Genomic DNA, 23,915 nt, shown 5'->3' on the forward strand with positions numbered 1-23,915 from the left:
TGATTTTATCTGTAAGTGTTGATTTGACAATATTAATATGATGAGATATTTTTTATTTATAAAAATAACAATTGTTGATTTATAAAAAAAATCTTTTGATAATTTTACAATTGATTTAAGACTCGATTAATAAGTCACGCTAACTTAATTAAACTCTTAATAATAGAATAAATGAGGAAATCCAACTATAGATCCAAATAAATTTTCATTAATGCACAAAGGGTAGATGGGCTTTTCAATTAATTTTTGGGTTATGTTGTTGGATTTGGTCTTAAGAAAAGAAGTATAAAAACCACCGAAATGGGAGATGTAGAAACTGGGCTAAAATGGACCTGGAGAGTAGTGGGAATTAAAGTTGAAAGAAGGCCAGGCCTGTTGGCTGTTGGGGAATTAAAACAGCCCCTACAGCACTTCGCTCGTAGGTTCAAGGCCTGCAGACGCTTCTGTTTGGTTTCAACTCATTACCACACCGCTTGGGGGAAAAAGAGAGAGAGAGAAACACCCCAATACAACATTCACTCACTCGTTTTTTTTTTTTTTTTTCATTTATTATTATGCTAAAGAAGGAACAAGACCTCAGCAGCCAAGCCAAGCAAATCCAAGCCGAGCCGAAACCAACGACGCTAAAAAAGGAAGGAGAGTTCTTATTTGGTAGCTAAGTTGGCAGAGCCGAAAAAATCCCAATCAGAAATCAACAATCCCAGCCCAGGCAGAGCAGGTAAGGTGTAACCGTCGAATTGTGTAAGTTCCCTGCCATGAACGATACTTTCTATGTTAATGCCACTCGGATGCTGTTGCTGCTCTCCCTATTTATTGCTATTGCAATTCTTTGGCATTCGCATTCTCTCTCAAAGCCCTAACTGCATTTCTCTCTTCTCCCCTCTCCCCCCTTCCTTCGCCGCTCTAGGCTAGTTTCTTCTTCCACCATCACTTTTTACTCTTTTTTTTCAACTATCTTTAAATTATTAGGTTTTAGGGCACTCTAATTTTGCTCTCTTTCATTTCTTTTGACGCTTAGTTTTTTGTTTTTCATATTTTTCTTGTTATATATATATATATATATATATATATGGTTTTGAAAAACAAGTAGGACTTAGGGTTTTGTTTTTCATCTTTTTTTCCCCTTAAAAAATCACTAATTCAACTGTTGATGTGGACAGCAGAATCTGTACAAGCAAGATGGAAGATACCGAAATGTTGGAACAGCAGCTGCCTGAGGCTTCCCAAGTTAACCTTGTTGATACTGCTGTCCAAGAGCAACAGTCCTCACCCCCCACTAAGGATCAAAATGCCAATGAAACAATTGCTGATACAACTTCAACCTTGCCCACTGATGTTAACATGACTGATAATCCTCCTATGCCCGTTAAACCTGATAACATATCTTCCAATGGTGCTAATACCGATCCTTCTGATGCTCCTCCTGCTGAACCACTGGAGCAGAAAGTCAATGGAGATGCTACTCCCCTTCGCTCTCTTGCGCCTGAATCTGGACCCGAGAAGGTGGAGAAATCAAAGAGTTGGTTGCTTGATCCTGAGGTACATAAAAGAAATGTCCTATAAGTTCTGACATTAACAAATGAAGTGTCAATGTTCTGTTTATCCTATTTCTAACTCACTTTGACTTGTTTGGCTTATAGATGGGGGAGGCTGATGAAGCTGGAACACCAGAGGAGCGAGCAGCATTCATGAAGGAGCTGGAAAGTTTCTATAAGGATAGGTCATTGGAATTCAAGCCCCCTAAATTTTATGGAGAACCGCTAAACTGCCTTAAGTGAGTTTGCACTGATCCTTCTTCTGGATTTTCTAGGTTATTAGTCTGCTTTTTCTCAGAGTCTAATTTCTGCTTTTCTCTTGGTGCATGTTCGCATCTAATGTAGGTTGTGGAGAGCAGTTATTAAATTGGGTGGCTACGAAGTGGTATGCTTGCATATCTGGAATCTTTAATTGATGTTTTTAACCTTTTCTCTGAACCCTTAAATCATCCTATATTCTTGTTTAACTCACGTAGCAATCATTGACAAATCAGAGGTGACGTTCAGTCTGGTTTTATTAATGCGTATAATGATGCATTTATTTTGCTGTTTTGGAATTTCAACATTCTTATCTAATACATTATCCAAGCTAACAGCTTTAGGTGTCAACAAGTAAATGGTTACAAACAACCGGATTTTATCTACGTGTAAAGTGGTTTGGATCTGTTTCTTGTTTAGGAAGGTAAATAAGATTAAATTCTGGCTAGGCGTTAATTTGGTTATTTTCGTTATTAAAGATGCACTAATAGAAAACTGTATCTTCTAACTTCGGTAGTTAATTCGTTGGGTTTCTCTCTCTCTCTCTCTCTCTCTCTCTCTCTCTCTACCACGAATGAAGAAGAATTTGTGTGAAGTATCCAAAGTTGGAAATGCCAATCAACATGGCAATGACACGCTTGTTACACTATTTCTAGAGTTGCCATTATGCCATCACATAACTGCTTCTGTTTTGGGCACAAAGTTGATGAACTCACATTTTTTACCTATATGTACAAATAAATTCTGTACGATCTGACTTCAAAGTCTATCAAACAAGATTCCATATAACACTTGCAAGAAAAATGCCCTTTTTCCTGTATGCTTAGGGTTTTTTTGTTGATTCCTTAAGAGTTTGTTTTGGCCATTCTTGGTTGTATTGAGATGCCATTGTGTTGAGATGTCTTATGTCTTTTCTCTGGGAAAATGGATATTACCTGAAAAACCTTTGGCATCTTTTAATAGTTGTTATTGAATTAAGGAGGAAATAAGAATTGAAATATAGATATGGTTAAATTAGGTGATACCCTCAAAAAATATAAATCTTACTTTTCAACATATGAGATTTTCTTTGTCTATGAAATATGTCAGAAATCAAGGTTTGAAAAGTAATGACATGAATCCATGAATAGGACTAGGGAATATGAAGCAACACTTTCTGTTTTAATTATTTGGTGAGGCGAAGTGTGAGATTTAGTCATCTTTTTCTTATTATGGTTGATGGTAAGGGGAGAAAAAAGGAAATGGTTATTGGAAAAAATATTACATTTATGTTTTCTTATTGCCGTATCCTCATTTTTATAAAAATGACCATAGTTGCTGTATCCTATTTGTCACACCCATGTTCTGATATATAAGCTTTAACTTAAAAATGTCTTATCATATGAGTATTCTCGGTTCACTTCTTCTAAACCTTGATTTTGTGGATCACAACTTTTTATTTAGTGGTATATTTTTTGGGGTTTACTGTTTTGTTTTTATTTTGATACACTTGATTATTGGGGGATGGGGGTACAGATGCTATGTTAATCCAAGTTCTGAGCCATACAACACAAGTATCTTGCCACTAGCCTAGAGTTTTTATTTACCGTATCCTCATTTCTAAAAAGTTATCATAGTTGCTGTATCTTATTTGTCATATCCATGTTTTTATATATAGGCTTTATCTTAAAAATGTAGTAACATATTAGTGTTCTCGGTTCTCTTCTTCTACACCTTGGTTTTGTGGGGGCTTAATCACAACCTTTTATTTAGCGGTATAATATTGGGGATTTACTTAGTTATTTTCATTTTTATTTTTATTTTGATACACTTGATAATTGGGGATGGGGTAGGGATGCTCGAGATTGAACCCAAGCTTTGACTCCATACAATACCAGTATCTTGCCATTGGCCAAGAGGTTTAGTTTGCCTGCTAATTTACCAAGTTTGGTGCTTTAAAAAGTATTAGAGTTGGATCTCCTTTAATTATGATTCTTTATAAAGCGATTCTGTCGTTCGTGGGCAAGCATTTAGTGATATACTTAAATTGACTTCTAGAGAGGTATTAATAATTATTGCCTAAATAGGCCCATGAATATAATGCAAGAGGCGCGCGTTTGAAGGTGGATAAGTTTGAGCGTGCTTGCAGGGTATCATAGCTGTAGATTATTCCATTTAGAGTTGGATTACAGAGTGCATGATCTGCAAACATTCTTAGAAACTTCAGTGTCTATTTATAAACTAAATCAAGTTGTATCCGGTCTTGAACTTTAACCTTGTATCTTTAAATGGGTTGGCACATAAGCATATTTTAAGTCTACAGAAGGTTGATTAGAGAAAATATTGCATATGATAATAGGTATGCGATTGACCAGCCTCTTTCCCTTGTCCTCCTTTGTTTCTTGTAGCACCTAAGCTTTTTCTTTTCTTGATTTTCCATATTAACTTTTTTGTATTTTCTTAAAGCTTTCAAAAGGCCATTGAACAATATGACTAAAAAGCTTTAATCCTATGATGTAAAAAGCATTTCAATTTTTTTCTTTATATACATGCCGAGTCAAACATAGAGACAATTTGAGTTTTAGGGAGTGATTGTGTATGATATGGTATCCACAATTTGTTCAGAACTGAACAGCTCTTTACTCTCCCAGTCCTGTTTTCCATAAATAATAGTTTTATATCCTTTAGGATTACCTTTTGGCAAAAAAATTCTTCATGTCCTGATTTCTTTTTTAACAATTTAACCTGGTTATTATATGTTTTGCTCTAAACTTTGAGTTGTGATCCATGAGGCTTAATTTTGAATATTTAAAGGTTGGCAGAAGATGAAGTTGGATTTTCATGTTGTTGAATTCAGAATGTTTGTGTTGGGAGTTCTCTTATGTGTCCAAATTGGAAATCACCTTCTTTTACACCATCAATATATATATATTTACTTTTAAATGATGGATGCTTATAGGTTACTGCATCAAAGTTATGGCGGCAAGTGGGAGAGTCTTTCCACCCCCCAAAGTAAGTAGAAATATAGATGGTTCTTTTTTCTTTCCATGTGCTTTTTGGTGTAAAGTTATGTCTCTATCTCTATGGATTTAGGTTGCATTTGACCTCAATACAGTACTTTCTATGGACATAGTTTTTATGAAATCGTATATTATTCTCTTGATTGACTTTGGTTTCTCATTCATTCTCCCAGGACCTGCACAACTGTCTCTTGGACATTCCGCATATTTTACGAGAAGGTATGTTCTTTAGCTAGGACAATTAGCTAGCTACCTCATTATATGGAGTGTGGGCATAGTGCATGTAACTTTACCCTTGCAATGAGGAGAGGCTGTTTCCATGCCTTAGAATTGTGACCTCTAAGTCATATAGACCGGCCTTATTTTTCTTCCAAGACAATTATTTGATACATTTAATTAGATTTAAACTTTAAAAAGAAAAAAAAAGAAAAAAAAAAGAAAGAAAAAAGAAAAAAGAAAGAGAACAAATAGCAATTCCCATGCCTTTTCTTTTTGCACCCTGTTTTGGCTTGCATGAAACATAAATGATGCATGGCACATATCACATTCTTCAAGTTCTGGGAATGATTTTGGGGGTTGTTTTGAGCCCAACATTAAACCACTCAATGAAACTAGCATAGATTTTAGTTGATATAATCAGAATCATAGTGAAAGCTTTCAAAGGCATGCTTATCCAAACCAAACTAAATAATATACATTTGGGGAAAATGATAGCAGTGCCAATATATCTCATGATCTGTTTAACCGCTTGATAGGGTAACAAGTCTTTTTCCTGTCAGCTCATAAATAAGTAAATAAATATGAAGGAAAGTTTATTGATTTACTCATTTTTTTGGGTAACAATACTTGTATGATTTCAGGCTGTGGTTCCTATTTCCTGATTATTTTATGGTTGAGCAGGCACTGTTAGAATATGAAAAGTATAAGAGAGAGAATGGTGAGATTCAACTTCCTGCTTCTTCACTCCCTCATGCAAGTGGTGAAAAGGAGGTAGATTTTGTTTCTTCATATTATACAACAGTGTGATTCTTGAATTTCCATCTTCCATTCCATATGCTGATGTGAACTAGATGAATTTTGTACAACTAATGACCTTTGGATGCTTATACTAATCATTTGTTTCCTCTCACTATTTGTGCTAAAGCATTCCTTTTCTAATGATCTCCGAGTGTCTGTGCAGTCAAGTGGTTTCCTAGCCTTGGGGTCAGGTAGGGCACGCAGGGATGCTGCAGCTCGTGCCATGCAGGGTTGGCATGCTCAACGTTCTGTTGGATATGGTGAGATTACCGAGCCCATTGTGAAGGTCTGTTGAATATTTAAACCTTTTTATCATCTCTAATTTTCTATATTAATGTATTTCTGTTTTTGGAGCATATCTTTTATGCAAGATTCTGAAAACAACAATTCCTCTGTACAGGAGAAAATCATGGGTTCTGCTCCGAAACGTGAAAGACATCTCAAAAGTATTGGTATGCTGCCACATGTAGATGTCTCTCTCGCAAATTTCTGCCGTTATTACCATGAATTTTCATATTGTTTTTGGTTTCTTTTCCAGGTTTGCAGAAGCAGAAGATGCCAATAAGCGCAGAGCTTGATAAATCTGCACATGATAAGCAGTTAATATATTCTAATCTCTTAGCTGTGCATTACTTTTACATAGGGTTTATTTCATCCATCTTCATTTACATTCTACGTAATCTGAAGTTCAAATTAAGATGCAGACGAGCTTTTGCTCAATTAATTTATGTATGATTCTTCCATCAAAAAAGGAAATATATGAATGATTTACTGCATGCATAATTGAATCAATTCAAAGAACCATATTCTTATTGCACCTGTTGCTGCTAGGAACACCTTACTTGAAATAAATGAGCCAGTGCAAAGCGTTTGTCAACAGTGGCATGCTCCTAATGTAAATGTTCAATGTAACTTTAAGCACTAGTCCTTTTCTCCCTAATCTGTAGAAGGTTTAAGAACCCTGTCATAGTGGGCTTATTTAATGCTTTAATGTTTAATACATCCTGTAAGGCCATAGTCAGCATTATCCCTATCCCATCATCCTGCTAGAAAAGGGAAAGTTGAGGGATGTTGGGCTCAGGAAGAAGTTAAGAAATCTTAAACTTGCTCAGACAAATCTGATTGTTGTTTTATCTATTTTCTGATTGATGCAAATATTGTTGATGTATTGTTTTATTCTATTTCTTGATTGATGCAAATTTTCTTGATGTAGACTGATCACTGAAATTGTTGATGTTGGAACCCCTGCTGATTGGGTGAAGATCAATGTCCGTGAAACTGTAAGTATCCCTTGTTTCCTACCTGATGCACAGGCAGATAAAAAGCTATTCAAAACTGGTGCAAATTATAATCAGTTGCAGAGTAGCTTGTTTTGGGTTTTGAGTTCTGAGTAGTTTCACTGGCCTTAAAATGCACAGCAGGATTGCTTTGAGGTATATGCTCTGGTCCCTGGGCTTCTGCGTGAGGAGGTATGCGGTTGTCCCGAAATCCTTTTCAAATATGCAAATTAGTAAACAATTGGTATGATCCTTGACAGTAGGGCATTGCAACCTGTACTCTTTTGTATTTGCAGTTGATCACATCGATAAGCATGCAAAAAATTCATGTGTTGTATTTTCTAGTAATTTACTGATCCCGGTATCAATAAAGGGTCGGTCTACTAAGATGTCTTATTAGTTCCTAGTTTTGTAGATTGTTTGAGTGATTTCTCAAAATATCTTGTATTTTCTTCCTAAGCTATGGGGAGCAGTAAGAATTTAGTAGTTAGTTATTTGTGGGGTACATTGGCCCCTTCTCAACAAAATTTCAGCTGCTTTTCTGCTTTCGACGTGAAAGTCTTCAGTTCTTTTTAAAATTGTTACTATGATTTTCACACGTTTGTGATTGGAAAATATGTTTGGTGTTTCATAATTCCTCCCTTCTTTAGTCTCTATGAGTTCCCCTGGATGTAAGACTGGACTTGCTTTTTGGTGGATCTAGGTACGAGTTCAATCAGATCCTGCTGGACGTGTGGTTATCACTGGCCAACCAGAGCAAGTTGACAATCCTTGGGGTATCACGCCCTTTAAGAAGGTATTTCTTTTAATTTCTAAGACGAGGAAATAAAAAAGCTTATAATAGCATCTCTAGACTATGCTTGAGAACATAGGTGAGAATATAGGAGGAATTAACCCTATCTTTGATGGGCATCGATATTCTTAATTTTGTTCAGTTTCTTCCAAGTTTATTGTTGTATTCGAGATGAAAATGTTTTAGGAAGAAGCCTGCTGCTTTAATAGGGCGGGTTTTTGTCATGGAAACCAAGAGGGAAAAAAAGCAGAAAATAAAATTGGAGCAAAAGAAAGATACCTCGTGAGCTGATCCTGACCTTAATTTGGTGTGGTTTGTACAGGTAGTGAACTTACCATCGAGAATTGATCCGCTTCTGACAACTGCTGTTGTGAGCTTGCATGGTCGACTCTTTGTTCGTGTCCCTTTTGAGCAGGGATCAGCAGCTTGAACCTCATCGTGTTGTTTAGTTTAGATTGGTTGGCCACAGTCATTGTAGGATTAATGTAATTAGGAGTAAACTCTGGTATTGTTGGATTAGTTGTAATTTTCCTTGTGCTTGATTTTATTCAACGCTGAACTAGTTGAAAAGCCCTTTGTGAAGGGAAAAAGGGAAGTTAAAAATCTCCTCAAAATCAATTGATAAAAGGAGAGCGGAGATTTGGTAAATTAATGCAAGTTAAAGACTTGTGCAAACAATAGTTTAGTTTGGTCAATTTATGATTTTGGTCCCTTTACTAATTCAAATTTGGGATTTAGTCCTTACATTTTATTTTGGAATCATTTGGGGTTTCTACTTTAAAAGTGTCATTAATTAGTTGGCTGAAATACTGATGTGACTTTTTTCTCCCGTTTAAACCGTAATTAACGATATTATGATTAAAATTGAAGCACAAAAGTTACCTTTTAATATTAATTAACTACATTAGAATTAACGGTACTGAGGCTTTTCTGATTTTGTTATCATACACTAACAGCAACTGGATATTTATCACTTGAAAATCAACCAATCAAACATAAGCTCTGCTGTTTTCTGGAAGTATGTTAACTATATAATATTTACTTCATTTATTCGTTTTGTTTGGTTATTAGTTATACAGATTGAGTACCAACTCTTCCTTTAACTGGAGTCAAATCAAAATTGATTAATCGTTGTTAATTTGGAGTAAAATGCCTTAATGTTCGGGTTGGACCTACAACATTCGCCATATTTTCTGTTAATAATATTTTTTTCCCAACTCAACAGTATATATCAGTCACTGTCAGTGTGATGATAGAAATGGAGGAGTTAGGGTGGGTGGCTAGCATTTATAAATGTATCATCATCATCATCATCATCATCATCATCATCATCATCATGTATGTAGTAAGTGTAACCCGAATATAGCAGCAGTGCGATGTGAATGACACTTGACTTGGCAGCTTCAGGACCGCCTATTGACTGCTCCTGATGAATGATGAATGTAGCATACACAATTGAAAGTCTCAACATGCTGACTGTTGTATTGTGTTTGTGACAGTAAATTGAGTATATCTGGGAGATGACTGCAGAATTTAGAGTAGCATGTAGCTCTTTCTCCATTGAAAGATACACCCATCAAGAATTAAGAAGCCAAAAAAAGACAAACTTTCCTGTTTAAGAATGTTGTCAGAAAATTAAGAATATAACCTGACAGATATGATATCCTAGTCTTGGTTTATGCTAGGCCAGGCAGCCAGCACATGTTATGGCCTCTGTGTCCCCACACATCATTCTTATAAAATATTATTATTATTATTATTAGTACTATGTTTTTTCATGCCGATGATTTTGTTGATTCTTGGTTTCTTTCCCCTACAAAACGATTACCCTCTCTTCTTCTTCTTCTTCTCGTTTCTTCTTTTGCATCATTATTAACATCTTTATGCACTGTTCTCCCCCCTCCCCTCTTTTTATATTTATTTCCTGGTGTGCTCATAGCATCTCTAATCCAAGCACTTGATCGCGGGTTTGTTTGACTATTTTTGTTTCAAGTCAATCTGTATTCTCGGGGTCTTAGAGGAGATGATTGGGTCACAATGTTTGGGTTTTTTTTTTAACAGTACATTATTAAGGTTTTATTTGCAAAAAATATATACCTACCGGGTTCAATGAAAGAAATACAATAATGCATAATTGTCGCAAGCAGCATCATCCTTTTTTCTGAGGGTCCCTTTCAATTTACTGACTTTACTTAGACAGCTCCTTCAGCTTTATCCATTTCCACCCCAACCCAACTCTTTATTAATAATATACATATGTACACTACAATACATGTATACTATTCAGGAACTAAATTGTCCATCTCACCACTTATTTATGTATGAACACTCGGTAAATTATTATTATTAAAAAAACAAAAAAGCTGCACAAATTACCAATTAAAATGGGATTCTAAGTAGAGAATTGGAAAGCCAGGAGACTTCTTATTCCCCCATTTGTTACTGCGAGTGAGTGTGGTTGAAGAAGAGTGAATTTCAAGTCAGACAAAGTCAGTAGCAGTAGTGCAAGAATTGTCTGTTTAATTATCGTGAGTTGAATGGATGTTTATTTAATAAAAATGTTGGAATTTTATGAATGAAAAATAAATATTAATTTTTTATGTTTAAAAAATTAATCCCATTTGATTTATTTTGGAGTTAGTAGAGTGAAAAGAAGACCGAGATCAGTGACAAGAGGAGAGAGAGAGAGAGAGAGAGAGAGGAAACTGGATTAGCCATTGAAATAGGGGGTAGTAGGTCCCGAGTCCCCACCTCAACCAAGCTGTCTTTGCTAATTGCCATTGCTTTGTTTCAGAACTCTCCAGCACTAAAGCCTCTCCTCTCTTCCCTTTGCTCCTTTTCTTCCTCCTTTTTTTCTTTCTTTCTTTCTCCCCTTTATTGCTCTTCCTTGATGATGATGACCACTCTTCTATTTCTTCCTCCTCCATCTCTCAACAACAATGAACTGAGTTAATTTCTTATTATTTCCCTTCACCTTACTGAGTTTTCTTGAGGGGTCTTTGATCTTCTTCTTATTCTGGTATTACAGTTTGATTCTTCACTCTGTTTGCTACACATCAATCAATCCTCATACACCTCCTGTATTCTTCTTTTCCTTCCTTTTTTTTTTCTTCCTGTCATACATAGTAAGCTGTTCCTCACTTTGTCAAGCCTTCACTTTTCTTTGCTTTGCTTTTCTGTGTTCCTCACTGTCTCTGTGTATAGAGCCCCAAAGTGCATGTTTCATCCAATCCCACCACTTTCCACTTCACCCCTCTTCTTGGCCCATCTAGGGTTTTCTGCCTTTTCTCCTTTATTCCCTTAAATCCCATACGCTTCTGCGTATTTATCTTTCCTTCCAATTCTAGGGTTTTTCTAGGGTTTTATCATTCTTTTAAGGAAAAAAATTGTATCTTTAGTCTCTCTATTCTGGGGTTAACCTCATTCTTACTTGATTTGTCGATCACCTTCAATCAATCTTGGATCCTTTCCTTAGTATCCCTGGATTTGAATTGGGTCATCTGTGGTCATGGCGTTTCAGCAAATTCTGGGTCCGAGCTCGGGGTCGAGTTCGAGTTCTGGCTTCCAATACATGAATTCCCCTTTTGGAGATACCACATACACCAAGGTCTTTGTTGGGGGACTCGCTTGGGAAACTCAAAGCGAAACCATGCGCCGATATTTCGAGCAGTTTGGTGAAATCGTGGAAGCCGTTGTCATCACTGATAAGAACACCGGCCGTTCAAAAGGATATGGTTTTGTGAGTGTAAATGTTTTTTTTTTATTTATTAAATTTTTAAAGATTTCTTTGTCTTTGCTGCTGTTTGATGACGATAAGATGCTAATTTGCATTTGGCTGTCCATGTTATTGTGTAAATAAAACTGGTACTAAATCAAGGGTGGCAGCAAGGCTTTGATGCTGAAGCAATGTGTAGTAAGTTGAAGGGGTTTTATTGACTTTAGAGTGACTTGGTTTCTTGTTGGGTTTGCATGGAGGGTATAGGTAACTTTCCGGGATCCAGAGTCTGCTAGGAGAGCCTGTGCTGATCCGACCCCAATTATTGATGGCAGGCGTGCTAATTGTAATTTGGCTTCTCTAGGCCGTCCTCGACCTCCTGTTCCTTATGGTATCAACTCTAATCTGTCCGGTTAGTCTGATTAACACCGTTATCGTTTTCAACATGTGACATTTTCTGTACCAATATTTGCTGCTATTCCAGCGCACCCAAAAAAAAATGCTATTCCCTTTTCTTCGATTTCCCAGTTTCTCCTTCGATTTGAAGTATTTGTGTCTGACACATGGTTACAGGCATATGGCCTCCTAGATTCTAATCCTCTAAATAAATGAAAAAGCATAGAAAAAATCTATCCATAAACCCAGGTCCACTACACATCTGTATCGGACACTCACACCTGAGTCCGAGTAACATAGGTTTTGAATTTGGTTTCTGTTTGCCTTCTTACCACAGATGTTGAAAATGTCCTTTCATTTAAAACTATCTTCCTTTGCCAAAAGTGTCTCTTCTTGTTTATATTGCCCAAATCTCTGCTTCTAGTAGCAATTTGTAGGGTGGTTTCATTTTGTTTCCATTCAACTCTTTCAAGCTGATGCTATTATACTTATAGTTGAACTAATTTTTCAAATTTTTTTTAGTTCTGAATGTGCTCATTTCTGTTAACCTCGGTGATCAGGCTAATTATTTATCCCTTGTTGTCTTTCTAATAGGACGTTTGAGACCACCTTCTCCATATATTGGAAGTGTGCCACGAGGGGCTTATGTTGGAAGTATTGGCTATCAGCCTCCACTTCCTTACAATTATCAACAAGGATTGATGTACCCTTCTTATGGGTGAGTTATGCTTCTGATTCAAGGGTTTCTAACTATTTTGGTTGCTCCAATCATGATTCAATTGAGCTTGGCTTGGTTGAACATCAAATTCTAGCATTTATCATTTATACTTATAATTTATCAAGTTTTGTTTTATTAAGTGCGTAAGAAATTTTATTTTAGATAGTGTTTGGGAACTTAGATTTTAGAATTTCGATTTGGATTTCAAAAATATTGTATATTGAGAAGTAAAATATTTAGAAATGTAACATTCATAATTATTTCTCGAATCCATGGATTTGGGCTGCTATTTAGTAGCAAATTTGAAATTACTAAAATATTTTTGAATTTGACAAATTCATGTTTTATACCAGTCAAATATATATTATATGGAATTCGATTAAATTGTCCATAATACATGCATTTTGTTATTACCATTTACATAGTAAATAAACTTCAAATCCAAAATTTTAAATTCATGTTTCCAAATGGAGCATTAGGTTTCTTTTTGGGGATTTAGCCTACAATTGACTTTGATATAAGTGCTTGACAGACACCTTTTTATGTGTCTCTAAAGTCTAATGTGATAATATCCTGGGATTTTCCGCTTGGAATTGAAAGGAATGGCACACAAAGTTTATAATAAAGTATTTTTGCTTTTTTTTGTCTCGGTAAACTCCATTGTAGATCTCTAGGCTACTTTGTGTTAAGCTTTTTCTTCATTTAAAATGTTGTAATGTATGGATTGAGACGTTTCCACGCAAGCATAAACAGTAGGACAGAAACATATATTCTTTCATTATTAATGAGGAATAGGTTCTAGCCTTAGCATACATATGGTTGTGTGCTGTACATGCCTCATCAACCAGCAGTGTGGTTGGGTCATTACGGAAAGCTTGCTAATCAGAGTTCAATTGGGTACATCTCCTTTTGCAGCTACTTTCTCCTCTTTTATTTATTCTCCTTGCAGTTCAAACCGATCACAGCATGCAAAATTGGCCAAGGAGTTTTTAGTCTTTACCTTAGAATTCAGGATTAAATAGTCTAAAGTACAGTCATATGACATGGTGTGATTGGTAATTGCAGGAATGCAAAAGTGGTAGTTGCAGAGGATATGTGCCCGAGCTCAATGTTTATTGAACAGGCAAGATCATGATTGTGATTTGATAAGGATCAAAGGGAAAAAGAAATGTTGGGAGAAGGGGGGATGTGATTATTCTCATGGGCTGAGTAGTTAGGCTTATGATTTTACTGATCAAGTTTTTGGGTCTTGGTATGGGCTCCTTGGTAGTAGCACGCTGGTATTTCACTCGGAAAGCTTGGTTGTTCTGATGTGATACATAGTATCGTGTTTATGCCCTTGCTATAAATTCATTTACAGTATAAAATTTAATGACTAACTCCTAACTAATGCTGACTGTTTTGAGATCTTTGATATATGTTTATCCGTGCAGGTATGCAACATATGGACCTGAATATGTCTATCCTCAGGTTATTGGCATTTCAAAGTGCAATGTTGTGAAAAAATTGGAGCAAGTAATGCTTGTGTCCTGATGCTGATTTATTCTTGTTTCTCTGGACAGGGTGCTTACAATCCCTATGTGGCTCAGCAGTACCTTCAGATATATGGAGTACCTGGAGCAGTTAATCCAGTTATTTATCCTTATGGGCAATTGGGTCAGACTGTTCCTAGTGGACATGGTTATACAGCTGTACAGGGATATGCAATGCCAAGCCATCAAATAGTGCAGTTTGGTGGAGCCGTTGCTAATGCAATCACAACTTCTCCAATGCCCACAATCCAAACACCATATCCTGGAGGTTAATATCAATATGAAAATCTTCTTTTTGTGCTTGCTTACATTACTGGCTTTGTTTTTTTCTGCTAACTCTGTATGCCAATGATTACTACCCTCTTCAATACCTTGACTACTACATCCTCATCTTTATATTTCATTGATCTAATTTAATTTTGCTAGGCATTCTAAGAAAATATCCATTAATGATTATTTATGAACTGAAAATTATATAGAGAATGGACTCTTTGGTTAAGCTTAGAGAATTTGATGCACCATCAGGAATGAATTTCATAGTCCTTTATGTTTTGATCAAACTTGAAGGTTACCTCTGAGAACCTTAAAGCAGGCCCATTTGTTTTAAGTTTTTCAATGCAAAGAAGACCTTATCAGCTAGGTGTGTTTGTTTATTAGGTATAGCAGCATCTGTTCCAACACAGCCACAATTTATTGTTACTACTCCTCAGTTTATGCAAGGTAGTGGTTCTGACCAAACAACTGGGTGAGGAGTTGATCAAGGTAAGTATTCACATCTTGTGGCACGAAGTTCTTCGGTGTCATGCTGTGGAAGTAACTGTGACTGGTATCCTTTTTTCATTAATTCAGGTATCCTTAGATTGCAGCAGGACTAAGAGCAGCGGAACTGCTACTTGAGTGGCGGGCTTCGGATCTAGCCTTGCAAGTTATTTATTTTGCATTCTACAGGTACTGAGTTTTCTCATCCCACTGATACATCAATTTTCTTTCCTGCAGTACTGTTCAAAAACCAAAAAACAAAAAAGCTGATAATGAAGAGTAAACAAATGAAATAATATAGTCACACCCATTATAGGGATCAGTTCTGGTGTGGCTTTATTATTCAGTTTATTTGAATATCATTTTGAGAGGGTTATGTATTTTTCTACATATTTCTTTCAAATATGTTCTCTTTGAGCTTGTAATGCTAGATCATCACATATTAGTCCAGATGTAATGATGTGTTTTTCTATCAAAATGACTCAAATATGCTTGTTCTGAAATTGACGAAATGAGTTTCATATCAAGATCATGACTACTAGAAGTATCATAATGATTATTTGAAGAACAAAAGAGAGTAGAATGGAACGGAAGTATTCATGTGTGCTCAGGAGACACGCATGAGATTGAATGCATGGGAATGTTAAAATTATAAGGGTGTGTTTTGGGGTGAGCAATGCAAAGGACTTACTGTGTTTTATCTTTGTGCAGGTCATACGTAGTCATGCTCACCAGAGAAGTCAATGTTGTCCGAGTCACTCCATATGGTGGAGAAGCAATATGGAGGAAGCCGAAAGGTATTCCTTGGTGGTGGTGTTTTTTAACCTGGTATTTGTAGAGAACATTATTATCATACAGCTGGTCAGGTGGCCAGCAGTCATGGGATTGATGGATGCTGGAAAGGGTTTCTAGCAACCACATAGGAATAAAAATGGTGTAAAAAAAGTAAAAGGAAGATACATGTTTAGAATCAACATATGATTCTTTTTATAGTGTAGAAGTCAGTGTAGTAGTCCCAGCATTTGGGTGTATAGATAGTCTCTCTGGTGTCTGTCTGGTGGAGTCCTGCGTTTGTTTGCAGACATGGTTGGCCGGTTGGTCGGTTGGTTGGTTCTAGTTTTGTGCATATTAGTAGTAGTATTAGCAGTAGTAGTCTGCATTTCATGAATGATTATGAGAGCCTGATTTCACAACATGGAGGAAGCTCTCGGATGCATTTTCTTTCAACTGAAGTGACCTTCAAAAAGAAAAAAAAAAAAGAAAGATATTTCCTTGTGTACAAAGTATTCTTTTTCTATTTATTTATTTCTCCCTATTACTTAAATAATAATAGTAATAATACAAGATAAATATCCTTGTTTATATTACCTAGCATGCATTAACCCGAACTGTAAGATAAATTAGAAGTAAATAAAGAGTAAACAGTAGGAAAAATGAAAACAGAAATTGTTGATTAGAAGAGATGTTGGCTTCATTTGAGACATAGCTTCTGCATCCCGTCAGATGTTTGATATAAGAGATAAGTGGGTGGTATTAAAGTATTGGCAATGGAAACTGGTGTGGTTGTCATTCCAGAAGGATAATGAGGTTGTTGAAGTTGTAGGAGCGTATAGAAATTTTAATGCCTATTCCCACCAAAGCTCCCTAAGAAGACCAAGCATTCGACTGACAGGACAATGTTTTGACCCTAGGATTGGCTGGACCCTTGTTGAAGCTTTCCTTCGTTCCTCTAGAGCCCAACGCTCACTCCATACGGCCAAACCAGACAGCTGTAGAGAAGAGATGGTCACAAGTTTCAGCATTCGAATGATGACAAAATGGTCTGGAGTCATCAATATGTTGCATTCTCTCTCTCTCTCTCTTTTTTCCATAGAGAATGATTTTGGAAGGCAACTTGAGGTTTCCAAAAGGATGTCCAAGCAGACATATTCCAAGGAGTACCAGTTGATTATACTATGATTCTTAGATTCGTTGTACCCAAAAGTTATGATATATATTCACCAGTTGATGAAAAACACAATACCATTTCACCAAATATGATTTAAGCCTGGATTGAAGTGGACATTACTCATTTCACCTATATTCCATTCCTTCCTATTAACCGTTTTTTCTCAGCCATGTCATTTTCCAAGGACAGTCCATATGTGGCAATTAAGTCACTAGGTGCATAAATCTCTTCCATGGATTATGCTCTTCTATAGCCAAGGGTAAGAAGTATGGGTAGCAACTTTAAGGAAGCTTTGTTTTCACCAACATTTTCGCAAAATAGTATCTTTGACCAACCAACTTTCCTTTTTAATTATTCTTCAAGCTTGCTTGTTTAGACGAGCCTGATAAAAAACTCTTTATTTTTTTTGTTTATCTTCGGTTCTTTCTCTGGTAGACACACACTATCCCATATTGAGAGAGGAGCCAGTGTTTATAGATGGCTTATCGCAGTCGAATGTACTTTAAAATAAATTGAAATTTTTAGCTTTAGAAAGACACATTGTGATAGTTCGAAAGTGAATGAATCAAACTAATACAAAATGACAAGTATATTCCCGAGTATCGAATGCAATAAGACAAATTTAAGATTAAATATGAAGGAAATGTAAATGCAATAGAAACTTAAAATCAAGGGCAAGAAGTAGTAGTGTGGGAAATGTTTGCGGTTAACAAGATCAAGCAATCGAATTACTTGAATTCGTGCTACCAACAACACATAGTAATACAAGTTAGCATCTGGTGAGTCGAATTAGGCTCCGAATATGGATTTGAGCTAATTGATGAATTACTTCTTAAACATTGCTCTCGCACGATTGATTAGGCTTTGTGGTCCTTTTAAATTGTCACAAAGTGGAGGGACAATGAAGGAAATTACTAAGTGGTCTTTTCAGATTGGCATTTAAGCATAACACTACTCAATCGTGACTCTGAGTTAGTGAAACTAAGTTCATTTCAGTAATCAACCAAGACAATCGCAAATGAACATGTAATTTGTACATTGAGCACTTACCCCATTAACTTTGGGTTAGACCCAACGACATAAACATTTTAGTATGTAATGGAATTAAAGAGCTAAACATAGAGTATTGAAGGTTTTAACACGAGGCAAACAAAAAATAGAAATAACATATGTAAGTTAAATCATCGAATTAATAATGGATTCTCTAAATATTGATCACTATTCATATGTTCAAAATTGTTAAGCTAATACATTAAGGGGTAAATTGGTATTTTAAAAAATTGGAAGAAATATGATTAAAAACAACACAAGAATTTAGATTTTTTGGGCCCTAATTGTCTATCTTCACTATCTTAACTTACCAAAACTAAAAATTTCCCAAATTCATTAATTTGAAACCTTTTGAGAACAAGATTTAACCTTCACAGTCACTATATTTTCAATAAGCAAGATAGAGCCACTTTCCAAGGCTTTCTATCCAAAACCTCAAGTTAACTCTCACACAAATGAGAAATAAGATTAAGAATGAATTATCACCTCTAGAAGGTAAATATACAACAATAAGCTCTCTCACAATACAAGACAACACTTGAAAGAATGAATTACAAATAAAAATAAGAATAACAAAGAGAAATGATTGGGTTTTTGTTCTTAATCTTTATAATATTATTTCTTGTCTTCATATGAGTATCCTTGAATCATATTTATACCCTCTCATTGAGTTTTAGACGTTTGGAGTGGTTGAATGGAATTTCTAGCCAATAAGAGTATTTATTTCACACATTTAATGCAACTTGCAAGTATATGTCTCGAGAGATAGAACCCTTGTATCGAGACATGAAGAACAAATCTTGGCAGTTGGAGCATACTATCTCGAGACACAACAAATATGTCTCGAGATAAATACATGATTGTCTCAAGACATGACTCTCTTGAGTAACCCATAGCTTCGATGTTTTCTTGTCTCGAAACAAACAACTTTTGTCTTAAGACAGGGTTCCCTTGAAGCACACCCTTACCTTTGATATTGGTCTGTCTCGATACAAATTTGTGTATTGAGAAATGACCTATTGTCTCAAGACTTGACTCAAATTGTCTCGAAACAATGTTCCCCTGAGCAAATTTTGTATTTGAAGTACTTGTATCTCAAGACAAATGGTTTTTTTTTGTCTCGAGACATTGATAATGAAACTTAAAATAAAGGTTCAGAAACATTTTGAAGGATTTAGGGGTACTCAAAAACTTTTTCACTCCTATTTTTTTCTCACTTTTTTTTCTCTACCAAGCACACTTTAATTTTATTTTCTTTCCATTATTCCACTCCCTTCTTCCATCCTTCTACTTTTCCACTCAACCAAGCACACCTTCAAGAATAAGGTCAAATTAAGCTTAAATTGAAGGTAAAAAAGGTGCACTCCTAAACAGTGATGGCTATGAAGATTAGACAATGTAAATTTTATTAAAGTTAGCTTATCTCTTGTTGAGAGTAACAATGATTTCTAGTTTTGAAGCTTGCTCTAGATTTTGTCCAGAACTAGATCAAATAATTTAATCTTTTACTAAAGGTTGCCAAAGTTGATGCCTAAATAGATTCCAAGTTTTGTATTAACCTTCAACCAAAGAATTTTTAAACATTTTTTTGAAACTTTGGTGGACATTTTTATTGATTGTGAAATCTAATTTTGAGTAATTGATCATTTGTTGTGAAAGTTTGCAATATGTGCATAAAAGTGTTCTTGATTGCATTGCTTTCTACTAGGTTGGCTTTGAAAATGAAAAATTTTTCGTTAGCAAAAAAGAAAAAAGATGAGAAATAAATCTACTATTTCTATTGATTTTAATACCTTGTAAATCCATTCTCTCTTGAAAGAACATTGTGGTGAAGGATAAAAAGACACGAAGATAAAAGATCTCCTAATCTAATCTCCCTTTTAAGGAAGATATAATTAGAGGGGTCTCTATGAACAAGAATTTGGAAGCTTAGTAAGAGATGCAATTTGTGATAAGTTTGATCACCTTATAATAAAATTCTAGTTTAGCCTATTAAAGGCTTTATTCCTGTGTAGCTTAAGGGCTCCCAATATGTTGTTGCCTCTAGATTTTTTTATGTAACATATGGAGAGTTTTTGCCTCTACTAATATATTATCACTTATTTTCCTTTTCCCCACAAATATATTTTGGTAAAGAATCATAATTTGATCCAAAATCTTCTTGAGTCGATTTGCTAATGCTTTAGAGATAATCTTATAAACAATATCGCATAAACTCATTGGTAAAAAATCATTTACTAGTTATAAAGAATTCTTCTTTAGGACTAATACAATAAATATCTTATTCATCTCTTTCAGCATAGCTCCTTTGACGAAATAAGAAGCAGTACATCTTGATAATAAGAGGCCCTACAATATCCCAAGTGTTTTTGAGAAAAAGCAACCATCTATTATGTTTATTTATATTGAGTCAATGTATGTTTGAATATGCTAGCAACCCTTTAATTTAACATGTGTAGGGTATTATTGGAAGTTCATTGAGCACTACTAAGCTTTGAGGACATTTTAGCACGCGAATTGTTGTTTCATGTGTAGGTCATTGTATTTCGATATGACAAATTAAACTCTTTTTGCACTTGAAGAGCTTGTTTTCTAACAATTAATTGACTCTTTTTTTTGTTTTTCAATACTTTCGATAAAATTTATTTTAATTTGCAAATTTGAGTTTGTTTTACATTTTTCTGAATAAATTGTCAATTACATGTCTTGATAAAGTTAATGGTGGCTTAAGATGTTTCAAGGGCTTAGTGAAGGAGAATGAAGACATAAATGAGCAAGAAGTAGCAACATTGCAACCTTAGGAGATTGAAGTTGCAACTTGGAGTGTTCTAACCCCAAGGTGGTGACATTACCTATAGATGTCGTGATATTGCTTGCTTCTCATCAGCTAAAGAGCTTGCCGTCGAAGTTGTAATGTTCAACCTTCGATGTTGCAACATTGAGTCATTTGAAGTCAAAGTCATGACATTGATACTATGAATGTCACGACATCAGCCATGGACTTGGAGTGAAAGAATCAAGCCAAGTCAAGCAAATTCATAACATCCACCTATTAATGTTGTGGCCTTGAATCCTTTCTGGTGAGGAAGTTGCGACCTTGGGTTGATGGAGTCCAATTCTAAAAGGGCAACATGAAGAATTTCTGGGTCAAACTTGCTATATTTAAGTTTAATATCAGGGACATATTTGTAATTGAAGAAATATTATTATTATGCCAATAAATATCACCTAAACTCAACTATTTGGGGGTGAGTAATTAGGTTAGACTAGAGATTGGACTGAACATATTTTTATTTTACTTTTTATATTTTTAGATAAGGTTTTCTTTTTCTTTTCCATTCTTTTAGAATAAATTTATTTTTATCGTTTAATTTCTTCTCTTTATTAAAGACTCGTAAATGGAGATAGATTAAACTTATATGCTTCATCGGATTCACATCATTGATAACTTTTACTTTTATTTTTATGCTTACCATGTGTTTGATAAAATGTTTGTGTGAGATTTGAGTTTCATCATGTGTTAATTTTATTTGATGAGACTATTAATTTATGCTAATATCTATGCTTGGTTGATTGTATGTTTAGTTATATCGAGATGTCTAATATGCCAAGTTTGACGCTTTTAGTGGAATATTTTGATAAACGAGATTGAGAGGAGAATTTATCATTATATAGTTTGATATATTTGTGCCAAATAGTGAGACCGAGAGGAGAAGTACGTGCCTAGGTGAGACCGAGAGGAGAACTTTGGTGATAAATCCTAATCTAGGATGAGACTGAAAAGGAATTTTTAGTTGAGAGTAACAACAATACAATCGGGATAGGTTTCCTAGTGTAGTTAATGATGAGTGAGTTAATCAATCGTCATTTCAACCATTCACTTAGTTTTTAGTAAAAAAAGAAAAAAAAGTTAGTCTAATGTGTTTAGTTATTAATTTAGAATTAGTTTTAATACAACTTTATTATTTGGTTTGCACTAATAATTTCTGAGTTTATTAGATTAATAGTTGCTTATTTAGTAAATTGACTTCACATTTACCAATTTGACAATTCTTTGGGTACGATGTTCCAAATACTTTCGTATTTCATTATAATTAAAAAACTATATTACAATTTGATCTGTACACTTGTAGTAAAACCACACTTTATTTTCATATCTCTTATTTTTCTTATTTTGATGCTCACATGTTGACAAATCAATAGGTAATACTTGATGGTAGTATTATCTCATATGGGTCTCAATAGATATCATATTTTCAAATAGACCTTTACTCTCTTTTTTTATAGCTTAGCATGTACTTAGGACCATTTATCATTTCTTAGTGGTTCTTTTTGCTATAAATGCTATTGATATTACTTATGCTTATTGGTACATTTTGATAAACTCATTTGGCTACTTATAATTCCCTTTAATTGGATTTATGTTGAGAATTTTCTATATGCAAGTAGCACAGAGGTACTTTCATTTTAGTGAGATTTTCAAATTTTGGTTTAGTTGTTATTTGAACTCAAACATGCATGTTTTAATTTAGTTTTGGTATATCTAATGTGTTGATATTATATTAGGTATATGTATAGTGTGTTTGGAGACCTTTCGAAACATGTTTGTATGACTTAAAAAGTCTTTTATTTTTTTTGCAATTCTAGGCATGAGTCTTGAGACAGGATGAATGTTCTGGACATATTTCTCGAGAGATGATAAGTAAGTCTTGAGACATGGTGGGCAAAGTCTCGAGGCATGACATCTGAGTCTCAAGACATTCAAAGTTAGAAGTTAAATTAGTTTCAAGAGGAGGCAAGTCTCAAGAAATGGCCTTTTTGTCTCGAGACATGGGACTAATTTTGTTGTTTGGGCTTCCAAATGATGTTTGAAGGCCCGTTTGAACTTGATTTCTATCATATATGATTTATGGATGTATTAAAAGTTTATTTGCGTGATTAAAACCTGAGTTCTAAATGCATTTTGATTTTATGATTGATCGGTCAGGTCACCGAGGTGACCAATGTGACACTCTTTATCAGATCAAGTTTTTGGATTAGGTAAAATGTGTTATAATATAGCACTTGTTAGTTTGTCTCCATATATCCGACTCTAGTTGGAGTAGGAAATTTCACTTCCAAGAAAAATGTAGCAAGTATGAGCTTCCTTTTCCTCATCAAAAGTGACCAAAAAATGGCATTACATGCTAAAGGTTGATTTACAACTAAAAAGGTCTACCACCATGATAGAGGTATGTTATTCATCACTAATTTTACTTGAGAGAACAACTGACCCATTGCACTCAATAGGCTGGTTGAAGAAACAAAAAATAGGGCTCGCCTTTTTCATATTATAAAATGTCCATTTGCTTGAAAGCTTTTTAATTCAAAACTTACATAACATTTCCACTATCAAGCAAAATTTTCTGAACTTTGAATTTTGAAATTGTAACAGCCTAATTTTAGGCCTAGTCGGAACAGTGGTTTTGGGACCACAAATTTGACGAGGAAAAATTTATTTTTATTATATTTTTATGGTCTAAAATTTCATGGAATGATTCCGTAAAAAATTCGTTCAAAAATTTCGACGTTTGGGCACTCAATTTAGCCAAAAGGACTAAATTGTAAAAAGTGCAAAAGTTGAGTTCTACATATTAGAAGTGTCCAATTGTTATGAAATTTTAAATTGGAGGTCCTTAAATGCTGATTAGACCATTGGTTAACTTGTTGGACAAAAATGGATAAGAGATAAGTGAAATAGGATATTTTTAAGTTGGAGGCATTTTAATCATTTAGTAATTAAAAGAATTAAAAAGGCCAAAATAGCCAAAAATTTGTCCATCTTCTCCATGATGAACCAAAATAGAAAGGGGGAAGACATGGTTAGGGTTATCAAGATTCCAAGCTCCATAGTAAGTGATTCCAAGCCCCGTTTTTAA

The 23,915-nt window shown here is 34.9% G+C and overlaps 2 protein-coding genes across 3 annotated transcripts; both read left to right on the forward strand.

Annotated features, from left to right (window-relative positions):
* The first annotated feature begins 300 nt into the window (after positions 1-300).
* LOC105783192 (AT-rich interactive domain-containing protein 5) lies at positions 301-8,605 on the forward strand. Its single transcript, XM_012608496.2, has 15 exons — positions 301-422; positions 668-718; positions 1,164-1,539; positions 1,641-1,774; positions 1,881-1,920; positions 4,732-4,784; positions 4,966-5,011; positions 5,693-5,782; positions 5,973-6,095; positions 6,210-6,261; positions 6,348-6,408; positions 7,023-7,089; positions 7,228-7,278; positions 7,790-7,882; positions 8,202-8,605. Exons 1-15 carry the CDS (start codon positions 301-303, stop codon positions 8,307-8,309), a joined length of 1,467 nt encoding a protein of 488 aa, XP_012463950.2. The 3' UTR covers positions 8,310-8,605.
* Positions 8,606-10,558: 1,953 nt separating this feature from the next.
* On the forward strand, positions 10,559-16,282 carry LOC105783223 (uncharacterized). 2 transcript variants are annotated; one of them, XM_012608547.2, is made up of 8 exons: positions 10,559-11,618; positions 11,862-12,006; positions 12,585-12,708; positions 14,142-14,178; positions 14,271-14,508; positions 14,898-15,002; positions 15,090-15,188; positions 15,711-16,282. In XM_012608547.2, the coding sequence occupies exons 1-6, from the start codon at positions 11,388-11,390 to the stop codon at positions 14,987-14,989; spliced, it is 867 nt and encodes a 288-aa protein (XP_012464001.1). In that variant the 5' UTR covers positions 10,559-11,387; the 3' UTR covers positions 14,990-15,002; positions 15,090-15,188; positions 15,711-16,282. The 2 variants fall into 2 exon arrangements, with proteins under 2 accessions (XP_012464001.1, XP_012464010.1); XM_012608556.2 differs by having other exon boundaries at positions 11,862-11,985.
* The last annotated feature ends 7,633 nt before the right edge of the window (positions 16,283-23,915 follow it).

The sequence above is a fragment of the Gossypium raimondii genome, chromosome 1, assembly GCF_025698545.1.
Source record: "Gossypium raimondii isolate GPD5lz chromosome 1, ASM2569854v1, whole genome shotgun sequence".
Classification (NCBI taxonomy): Eukaryota; Viridiplantae; Streptophyta; class Magnoliopsida; order Malvales; family Malvaceae; genus Gossypium; species Gossypium raimondii.

What these genes read in the sequence shown, in the direction of transcription:
- LOC105783192 (XM_012608496.2), top strand. Translation starts at nt 301, where the DNA reads ATGGGAGATGTAGAAACTGGGCTAAAATGGACCTGGAGAGTAGTGGGA. An exon ending in ATGCAAGTGGTGAAAAGGAG is followed by an intron (nt 5,783 to 5,972) that starts GTAGATTTTGTT and finishes GTGTCTGTGCAG; the next exon opens with TCAAGTGGTTTCCTAGCCTT. An exon ending in AGATCAATGTCCGTGAAACT is followed by an intron (nt 7,090 to 7,227) that starts GTAAGTATCCCT and finishes TAAAATGCACAG; the next exon opens with CAGGATTGCTTTGAGGTATA.
- LOC105783223 (XM_012608547.2), top strand. Translation starts at nt 11,388, where the DNA reads ATGGCGTTTCAGCAAATTCTGGGTCCGAGCTCGGGGTCGAGTTCGAGT. An exon ending in CTGAATATGTCTATCCTCAG is followed by an intron (nt 14,179 to 14,270) that starts GTTATTGGCATT and finishes TTCTCTGGACAG; the next exon opens with GGTGCTTACAATCCCTATGT. An exon ending in CCAAACACCATATCCTGGAG is followed by an intron (nt 14,509 to 14,897) that starts GTTAATATCAAT and finishes TTTGTTTATTAG; the next exon opens with GTATAGCAGCATCTGTTCCA.